The 10,559-nt window shown below is 39.9% G+C and overlaps 1 protein-coding gene across 3 annotated transcripts in view; it reads right to left on the bottom strand.

The window, feature by feature from the left end:
- Positions 1-1,666: 1,666 nt before the first annotated feature.
- Positions 1,667-10,559, bottom strand: part of smurf2 (SMAD specific E3 ubiquitin protein ligase 2) — a 297,299-nt gene continuing 288,406 nt past the window's right edge. For all 3 annotated transcript variants that reach the window (XM_043715043.1, XM_043715044.1, XM_043715042.1), the window contains 3 exons: positions 4,771-4,972; positions 4,434-4,509; positions 1,667-3,911 (listed from right to left, as the gene is read on the bottom strand). In XM_043715043.1, coding sequence (XP_043570978.1) covers positions 3,812-3,911; positions 4,434-4,509; positions 4,771-4,972 — 378 coding nt within the window. In that variant the 3' untranslated portion in view covers positions 1,667-3,811. The remainder of the gene's footprint in view (positions 3,912-4,433; positions 4,510-4,770; positions 4,973-10,559) is intronic.

Raw genomic sequence — 10,559 nt, forward strand, 5'->3', positions numbered from 1 at the left:
AAAAACTTATTCTGCCTTTTAAACTCTGACAAAAGAATAACTCAGATTTCCATGTAAGGAAGAAAGGTGGACAATTTCTTATGTCCAAGCAGAAATGTTTTGAGTGTTTTAAAACAAAGACCAGGAACAAAGTGCAAGTCAGCCTGTAAGCTATTAATGACAGAAGTAAAATGTTCAAACACAACTACATTTCAACAGCAGCTACTGCTATGATCCCAGCTGCTCTCAATACTACACAAATCAGATCCCAGCATGAAACCTGCGTTGATAGACTAGAAGTCTTGTTTATTACAGTGCTCACTCAGAGCATCCATGTTCTTAAAAAACGTAGTTAGGAATTAGATTCAATTGAAATCAAAAGATTTAGCTATTCGGTCACTCTGGTGATTCTCCTAATTTAACATGCACAGGACTTTGAAACAATTGTTTAAATGTGAACTATACTTGGAAGTTAACCGACAAATACAAAATAACCATTTGATGCCCAAAAGAAGATCAATCTTTAAGTCACTCCAATTCTGTGTTATTTCATTGCATTTTACAAAAGTAAGTTTTTGGTTTAATTCTGGTTGCAGTTTTTGTTAAGTCAATCTGCCAGTAATACACAAAGAAATTCTCAGACATCTCCATGGTATACCTTTCAAGAACCAATGATAGAAAGTTGTGTATTAGTCATATTACACATTTTGAAGATGGCAGAATTGAGGAGGGTACATGGGAGTTCAGCACTGGGAATGAGAGAGTGGTTTTGAGGATTTATTCTCTTCTGTAACAAATGTTAAGGGAAGGTTAAATGATATGTTCATAAATAGGAACGGGGTGAAGGACAATAGAAATGATAACACAAGGGTACAGATTTAAAATACGCAGCAAAACACCAGGGACACGGATGATGACTTGCTGCAAAAAAGAACTTGATCTGGAACATATTACCTGAAAGGGTGGAAGAACTATATCCAATAGTACCTTTCAAAAGACAATTGCCTATTTTTATTACAAAAGGAGACATTTGTATATCATGGAGAAGAGCGCTTCAGGGTCTGCAGTGAGACAAATAGAATCAGACTGACGATAAGAGATGGGATTCTCAGGAAGGGGTTCCCTGAGATAGGTCAGAGGTGTGGCGCTTAAGCATACAGACGTAACAAATACAAATCTGTTTTAACTTGATATTAGGGTTGTCAGCCTTGATTGAACATATTTGGGAATATTTTAACATGCAGTCTGTCTTTTCTGTATATTAGTGATAAATACCTTGAAAACAAACAAATAAACCTATCTAAGCAAAATAAAAGAAAAGCTTTATGGGTTATATGCAGGAGTTTAATCCGAAATTCAGGCAAATCTAGTTGCTGTCTACTTACCAGACGTAGATAGTGATCAAATGTGGGAACTCCATCAAGGATACTGAAAATGGAACTCGGGAACCTCTAATTCCACATTGGCTGAGATTTATCAACACTGCACAGAACTTAGATTTAACCTGGGTCTCCCTTCCCACTCAGTAGTTCACATTAGTGCAGTTATATAATAATCTAAAATTCACAGTAGGTAAGGATTCAATTGAAGAATTAAGTTTTATGATCTACTATAGCGGGATATCATTTTTTCAGTATTGATTTATTGACTTGAAATGGCTGAGCAGTTAACAGACAGAAGACAAATATAAACTGAACTGGTTATGCTGTGAGGGTGCAAACAGCATACACTTTATTGCTCATTCTGCATGGGTACACACGCAAAGTTTTGTTTTCCATACAGTTTTGTTTTTTTTTAATTATTAAAGCCCATGTAACAGCGGGAGTGAAATACAATGTGTTAACGACGCTAAAACACTCTGTAATAAATACAAAATAAAATGGAAATAAGAAAAACCTAAAAACAAAAAATATGGTGTTTTTAAGAACTGGGAAGTAAAGCCAAGGGATTAATTGTAAACTAATTACATCTATATAAAAAAAGATTTTAACAACTGGTAGACAATATTCTATTAACCAATAAGTGTTACATACAGTGAACTGCTCCTATAACATATTATTCCATTTATTCAGCATATTTCAAGTCTGTGAAGCCATGGGCGCATGCTAGGAGCTATCGGCTGTATGATGAAGCATGCAGTCTATTACAAGAGCAACACTCTAATTGCTGATTTTAGCTTTTCCTTCTCAGTACGCAGTCCATTTTAAATCCATTATTGATAAACTTAGGTGTAGTGTTATGGATGTTTTGAACAGATCATGAAAATAGACCACGTGTGCATTGGGTATTCATCAGAAGAACACAGCTGTAAATGTCCATTGAAGACTTTGTTCTGGTCATGGGATGTCAGCTGTCAACCTTTCAGGATGGGTAGGAGAGGGGAGGGAAAGGTCAACAAACCAAACAGAACTAAAGTCCTAAGATGTGCAAAAAGTGGTTTAAAATAAAAGTTAAGATACAATTAACTTAAAAAGTTGTAATAGTCACAGTATTAGCCTCAGATTTATATATATGCCTCACCCAAGACTGTACAAAGCACCACTGCAGGACACTTCACTGCTGGATGATGCTCTTGCAATTGATAGGCAGCAGTGCAGGGCAAAAAAAAAAGATTGCTGTATCAACAGGTGCTCCCAGTACAGAAATACTATTTGACAGGTTATAAATATATTAAAACTCATGTGAATGGATAGGATCTGCAGAACATTTCCTATCATTAAAATTACAAAAAAAAACAATGATCTCAAACTCTTTATATAAAAAAAGTCAATGTGGGATTTTAAGCTGCCTCAATTTAATATACAATTCATAATTCATCTATGGATAGAAAAGCATAACCGAGGACAACTCTCTTTAATTTATATATTTAATTTTTGCTTTAATAATTGTTGGCTATACAATGAAGTTTGTCTCAGCCCAGCTATAACTAATAAAAGATGGAATATACTCACACACTTCATGTTAGAAAACGTTCTGAGAGCATAAACCAACATCGCATTGTAGAGTGTTGTTGCTTTTAATATACTATAAAGGAGTAATTATCCCTTGTCATGTAATATAACTGATGCAATAACAAAAGAAAATTCCCAGTTAGCAATGCTGGCTGGTAATATGCAATTCATAAAAAAGATTCCTCCCTGTCATTTTTGGGAGGGATTGGAGAAAAGTGGTTATGGCTGAGTTGGCTGAAATAAAGTGGAATGTTTCTCCTGCGATGATTTTGTACAAAATTATTTGCCTTACAGACATTGGTTCAAGTCTGCAACACACCAGGAAGAACACTGAAAACAAAAAAAAGCCAATTTTCCATTTGAAAATTCATTTGGAATATTTACTTTATAACAGCTCAGTTACTGCACTGTTGATAATTTTGAAGCTTCACTACCAAATGAATGACCAGTAGGAAAAAAGGTGCAATGATGGTATAGTCATGTCAGCCCAACAATAATTTTGTTGTACTAATTGCTGCAGTCTACATCATGATGCATCGGGGTATTATCCATTAGTAAGGAGTAGATGGGCTTAAGACAGATGTCAAAATTGTTGTAGTAGTCTTTTAAGTCAGAAACGCTATCAAGAATACTGCTAACTGGTCAGATCATAAAAAGCTAGCAGTTTGTAATTTTCCAGATATTAGTTTAGCAGCTGATAGTCTCATGGCAAACGCCAGGTGACCAAATTCCTCAAAATTCCCTAATCATCCAATTCCTCTTGCTGTGCTCTCGCTAGGTAAGGGAAAGACATCCTGTGTATTCCAAGCACTGCTGGAACCTCGGCAGGAGAAAGCCCTCACTGACAGGTGCGTACGGAAGTCCCATGATGCACAAAGCAATCATTCCACAGCAAACCCACAAGTCTCTTCAATGGCTGTTAGCAGCTTCTCATAGAGTTTTTCATAGTTCTCGTAGGGAGGAATGTCAATTCTATTAAAGCTAGAAAGAAAACAGTCAAGAAATAGGTTTTACTATCCAGGTTATAAATCATGCACGCAGCTACATTGTCTCCAAGTCGGTTCCTCAAGTCTCTGGACATGACTGCATTTTCTCCTCCCCCAAGGACTCCTTTTATTATCTGTAACATTCTTAGGCTGCATTCATAATCTTTAATGGCCAGATATAAAGCTCAAAACAAATTATGCAATAACATTCACTCATATGCATTATACTATAATCTATTCACTCCAGGGAACAAGAGTGAAAGAGCTACATGATGACAGAAAATTATGAATGGCAGATTCCATATATATGACAATCCCATCTTTTCTTTAATGAATTCCTGCCAAGTCTGGAACAAATGGAATGGGATGGGCTAACTCACGAAGATATGATCTTACTATCTTAGATTAATCCATTAAAATGGAGAAATGATTAATGTTTTCACTTACATTCTCTAGTTTCTTTTGAATTCTAGAGCTACTAATGAAAACATTAACAGACAGTAAAAGCACTGCATACCAGGTATGTGCTTTGGGGAGGTTGTTGGTGCTGGCATCAATCTGGTGAATGGTGAAGAGCCTTGGACCTGCTGCACCTGCAGTAATACGAAGACTGTTTTAAATATCAATATACTTAAAATGATTTGTAATCTTAGCAAGTGTTTGGTTTCACAATATATAACTCCAAAGATGCTGTGCCTTGTAAATCAATGGCTTCTTTCACCCAATGTCACAACGATAGTACGTATTTCTCCCTGTCCTTTTGGTACACAGGTGGAAAGAAATAATCAAGCTTATGCTTTTGTTTGTTTTATTATTGTACACATAACTGTACACAGCCTCAAAATCACACTCACCTTGTAATGCTTTAAAACCCTGCAGAGGCACTCGAGAGGATCCTGTCACAAACTGGAGCAATCGAGCTCGCCTTTCTTCATCAAAAGACTCCACTGCCTTCCAGAACCACTTAACAATATTGCTATCTGGCGTACAGTGTTTTAACCTAGTGTTTGATTTCCAGTCATTAATATCGATCTTGCCAAGTCCACAGATAATTAGCTGGGAAGAGTCAATAAAAGCATGCCAAATTAACACATGAAGACAGTTTTTCCTTCTCCAGACCATTGCTTGCTTACTTAATGTAGGTTAAATGCTGGAACTACATTTAGTCCAATGAACCGACTTAAATTTTGTTTGCTTCTTCAAAGTTATACACAACTTTAATAGATTAATTTATGATGATTCAGACTATACCAAGAACTATACAATTTTCTTGACGTTCCTTTAGCTTTTGATATTCCATTTTATTAAAATAGTTTTTATGTCTGCAAGAAACTTTGATAGTTTCTTTGGGATGCCCTGAAACAATGTAAATTGAAGCACGTCTTTCTTACTTTAGGATTGTTTCCTTAAAGCTGCTGTTGGATCTTTTTGTTGCTTCCTCTCCCTTGGATGTCTTACTGAGTCAGCTGCCTTAACTTGCTCAAGCAGTATGACTCATCAGCCTTGTTAGAGCAGGCTACATAGAACTTAAGTTGACAGTGTTGTCCTAAGATTGCCCTGCAATTACCGAACACACAACTTCTAGTAGGAGTAGCTGTACAATGATCAACACTAGAGGGCATCATAAATAGGGTTCTGAAGAAAGATTAAATTGAATTTTTAAAACAATTTGTTCTGGTGAGGTGGATTTCGCTGGCTCAGATAGCCATCACAGCCCATCCCTAAACGGTCTTGGAGAAAATGATGGTGAGCTGCTACCCTAAACTGTGGCAATCAACATCCATAGTACTGTTGGAAAGGAAGGGAGTCCAGGGTTTTGCCCCAGTGACAGTGAAAGAACAATATGCTTCCAAGGAAGGAAACTATGCTTAAAATCACCTTGTAACTTGCCTCCACGCATCTTCTACCCTTATCCCTTTAGGTTTGGAAAGCGCTGTCAAAGGAGCCTTGGTGAGTTACTGCAGAACATTTCATAAATGCCACACCCTGCTACCATTATATATTTGCAGTGGAGGGTAAGAATGTTAAATGGGGTAAGGGATGCCAATCAAGTAGGATGCTTCATTTCAAATGGTGTCAAGCTTCTTGAGTGTCAGTGGATCTACATTTGTCCATACAGGTGATGAGTATTCCATCACACTTCTGACTTGTGCTTTGTAGACTGGGGATAGGCTTTGATGAGACATGAAGTAAGTTACTCACTGTAGAATTCCCAGTTTCTGATCTGTTCTTATCGCCAGAGTACTTAAATCGCTGGGAGAAAGGGAGGACTGCAGATGTCAAGAGTATGGTGGTGGAAAAGCACAGTAGGTCAGGCAGCATCCAAGGAGCAGGAGAATCGATGTTTTGGGCATAAGCCCTTCAACAGCCATTCCTGACGAAGGGCTTATGCCCGAAACGTCGATTCTTCTCCTCGGCTGCATCCTGACCTACTGTGATTTTCCAGCAGCACACACTTGATTATTTAAATGGCTGGTCCAGTTCAGTTTATGCTCACTGATAACCCGTAGAATGTTGATTGTGAGGGATTTTGAATGTCAAGTGACGTGGCTAGATTCTTGATTTTTGGTAATGACTATTGCCTGGTACTTGTGTGGTGAAAATGTTTCCGTAGACCTTGATCATTTAAAATTTTTCACAATGAAATGTATGTGTCACTGCCATTTTCCTCAATCTGAAAGTCTAGAAATGGGGCCAAAATCTTAGACTAAGAGGTCAGAGAACTGGGATGAGGAGAGATTTCTTCACTCAAAAGTTTATGAATGCCTCCAACAGTGGGAGTGATCGAATTGCACTCTAAGAAGCTGAATGAACTGATATATTTCGGTAGTGGCTGAACCAGAGACACTACACGTGTCTCCCACTCGTCGTCCTCCTCTAAGCAAAAAAAAACTGTGGTGCGTTGATAAAGTAAGGGTTTTCTATTTATTTTTTATTGTGTGATTGGTAAAAAAATAATTTTCTTTTTTCATTTATCTATTACTTGATATTGTAGTTAAACTAAGTTAAGCTTAAGAGTAAAAATGGCAGGAGATCTCAGACCCATACTATGCTCCTCTTGCTCAGTGTGGGAGTTAGGGACGTGGCTGATGATGTCCCTGACTCCTTCACATGCAGGAAATGTGTGCAGCTGCAGCTCTTGTTAGACCGCATGACGGCTCTGGATCTGCGGATGGACTCACTTTTGAGCATACACGATGCTGAGGTGGTTGTGGATAGTACGTTTCGTGAACTGGACACACCACAGATTAGGTTTGCTGAGGGAGAAAGGGAATGGGTGACCAAAAGGCAGAAAAAGAGGAGGAAGACAGTGCAGGTGTCCCTTGCAGTCATCGCCATCCAAAATAGGTATACCATTTTGGATACTGTTGGGGGAAGATGGCTCACCAGGGGAAGGCAGTAGTAGCCAAGTTCATAGCACTGTGGCTGACTCTGCTGTATAGAAGGGCAACAGAAAGAGTGGAAGGGCTACAGCAATAGGGGATTCAATTGTAAGGAGAGTTGATAGGCGGTTTTGTCGTCGAAAACAAGACTTCCAAATGGTATGTTACCTTCCAGGTGCACGGGTCAGGAATGTCTCAGACTGGCTACAGAACATTCTGAAGTGGGAGGGTGAACAGCCAGCTGTTGTGGTGCATATAGGCACCAATGACGTAGGTAAAAAAGGGGATGAGGTCCTACAAGCAGAATTGAGGGAGTTAGGAGTCAAGTTAAAAAGTAGGACCTCAGAGGTAGCAATCTCAGGATTGCTACCAGTGCCATGTGCTAGTCAGAGTAAGAATGAAAGAATAAGCAGGATGAATGTGTGACTTGAGAGATGGTGCAGGAGGGAGTGTTTCAAATTTCTGAGACATTGGGACTGGTTCTGGGAGAGGTGAAACTATTACAAATTGGACAGTCTACACCTGGGCTGGACTGGAATCAATGTCTTTGTGGGTGCTTTTGCTAATGCTGTTGGAGAGGATTTAAACTAATGTGGAAGGGGGATGGAAACCAAATGAAGGGGTTAATGGACAGTAAGGAGGTAGTAACCTGTAAGGAACTAGATACTGAAGTCAGCGTGACTAAGGGGAAGAGAAGGCAGGGAGTAGATGATGAACACAAAGGGCCAGGTGGTCTGAGGTGCATCTGTTTTAATGTGAGAAGTGTAGAAGGTAAGGCAGATGAACTTAGGACCTGGATTAGTACCTGGGAGTATGATTTTATTACTATTACTGAGACTCGGTTGAGGGAAGGGCATAGTCATAGATTCATAGAGATGTTGATTGGCAATTAAATATCCCTGGATATTGATGCTTCAGGCAGGATGGAGATGGAGGTAAAAGGGGTGGAGGAGTTGCGTTACTGGTCAGAGAGGATATCACCGTTGTGCTGAGGGAGGGCACTATGGAAGACTCGAGTAGTGAGGCAAAAGGCAGAGCTCAGAATTAGGGAAGGGTGCGGTTACAATGTTGGGGCTGGACTACAGGCACCCCCAACAGCGAGCGTGAGACAGAGGTATAGGTATGTAAACAGATTATGGAAAGTTGGAGGAGCAACATGGTAGTGGTAATAGGATATTTCATTTTCCCAACATTGGCTGGGATTCACTTAGAGTTAGAGGTCTAGATGGAGCAGAATTTGTAAGAAGCATCCAGGTGGGTTTTCTGGAGTAGTATGTAAATAGTCCAACTCAGGAAGGGGCCAAACTGGACCTGGTGCTGGGGAACCAGCCTGGCCAGGTGTCTGAAGTTTCAGTAGGGGATTGCTTTGGGAACAGTGATCTCAATTCCATAAGTTTTAGAATACTCAAGGATAAAGAGGAGAGTGGTCCTAAAGGAAGAGTGCAAAAGTGGGATAAGGCCAACTATAGCAAAATTTGACAGGAGCTGGGGAATGTGGATTGGGTCCAGCTGTTTGAAGGTAAATCCACATTTGATATGTGAGAGGGTTTTAAAGAGTACAGGACAGACATATCCCTATGAAAATGAGGGATAGAAATGGCAAGATTATAGATGACAGGTGAAATTGTGAGACTAGCTAAGAGGAAAAAGGAAGCATACGTAAGGTCTAGGCGACTGAAAACAGACGAAGGTTTGGAAAAATATTGAGAAAGTCGGATCAATCTGAAATGAGGAATTAAGAGGGCTAAAAGAGTCATTAGCAAACAAGGTTAAGGAAAATCCCAAAGCCTTTTATTCATATATAAAGGAGCAAAAGGGTAATTAGAGAAAGGGTTGGCCCACTCAAGAGCAAACGAGGAAAGTTATGCTGGAGTCAGAGAAAATGGGTGAGATTCTTAAATGAGTACTTAGTGTTAGTTAGGGATAGATGTTTGATTACTGTAGGTCAAGTTGGCATAAGGAGGAAGTGTTGAGTATTCTAAAAGGCGTTAAGATGGATAAGTCCTTAGGACCGGATGGGATTTATCCCACGGAACTGAGGGAAGCAAGAGAGGAAATAGCTGGGGCCTTAACAGATATCTTTGCAGCATCCTTTAACACGGGTGAGGTCCCGGAGGACTGGAGAATTGCTAATGTTGTCCCCTTGTTTAAAAAGGGTAACTGGGATAATCCAGGTAATTGTGAGACTAGCTAAGAGGAAAAAGGAAGCATACGTAAGGTCTAGGCGACTGAAAACAGACGAAGGTTTGGAAAAATATTGGGAAAGTCGGATCAATCTGAAATGAGGAATTAAGAGGGCTAAAAGAGTCATGATATATCATTAGCAAACAAGGTTAAGGAAAATCCCAAAGCCTTTTATTCATATATAAAGGAGCAAAAGGGTAATTAGAGAAAGGGTTGGCCCACTCAAGAGCAAACGAGGAAAGTTATGCTGGAGTCAGAGACCAATGAGCCTGACATCAGTGGTAAGGAAGCTGCTGGAGAAGATACTAAGGGATAGGATCTATTTACAATTGGAAGAAAATGGGCTAGACAACATGATTTTGTGCAGGGAAGGTCATGTCTTATCAACTTAATAGAATTCTTTGAGGAAGTGACAAAGTTGATTGATGTGGGAAGGGCTATAGATATCATATACACGGACTGCAATAAGGCGTTTGATAAGGTTCCCCATGGTAGGCTGATGGAGAAAATGTAGTCGCATAGGGTCCAGGGTGTACTAGCTAGATGGATAGAGAAACTAACTCTGCAGGGGCATTTAAACTAACTCTGCAGGGGCATGGGAACCCAGACTGTAGCTTTAGGGTGCAGGACCTGGAGTGTAGGGAGGTTAGGAACATGGCATCAATTTCAAAGGAGGGTGCCTGTAAACAGGAAAGTGGCTTGAAGTGTGTATACTTCAATGCAAGAAGTATACAAAATAAGGTAGGTGAACTTGCAGCGTGGGTTGGTACCTGGGACTTCGATGTTGTGGCTATTACGGAGACATGGCTAGAACAGGGACAGGATTGGCAGTTGCGGGTTCCAGGATTTAAATGTTTTAGTAGGGTCAGAGGGGGGGGTAAAAGAGGGGGAGGTGTGGCATTGCTTGTCAAAGATAGTATTACAGTGGTGGAAAGGACGATGGATGAGGACTTGCCACCTGAGGTAGTTTGGGCTGAGGTTAGGAATAGGAAAGGTCAGGTCACCCTGTTAGGAGTCTTTTACAGGCCTCCCAATAGTCCTAGAAACGTAGAAGAAACGATTGCGAGGATGATTCA

This window comes from Chiloscyllium plagiosum, chromosome 24 (genome assembly GCF_004010195.1).
Source record: "Chiloscyllium plagiosum isolate BGI_BamShark_2017 chromosome 24, ASM401019v2, whole genome shotgun sequence".
NCBI lineage: Eukaryota > Metazoa > Chordata > Chondrichthyes > Orectolobiformes > Hemiscylliidae > Chiloscyllium > Chiloscyllium plagiosum.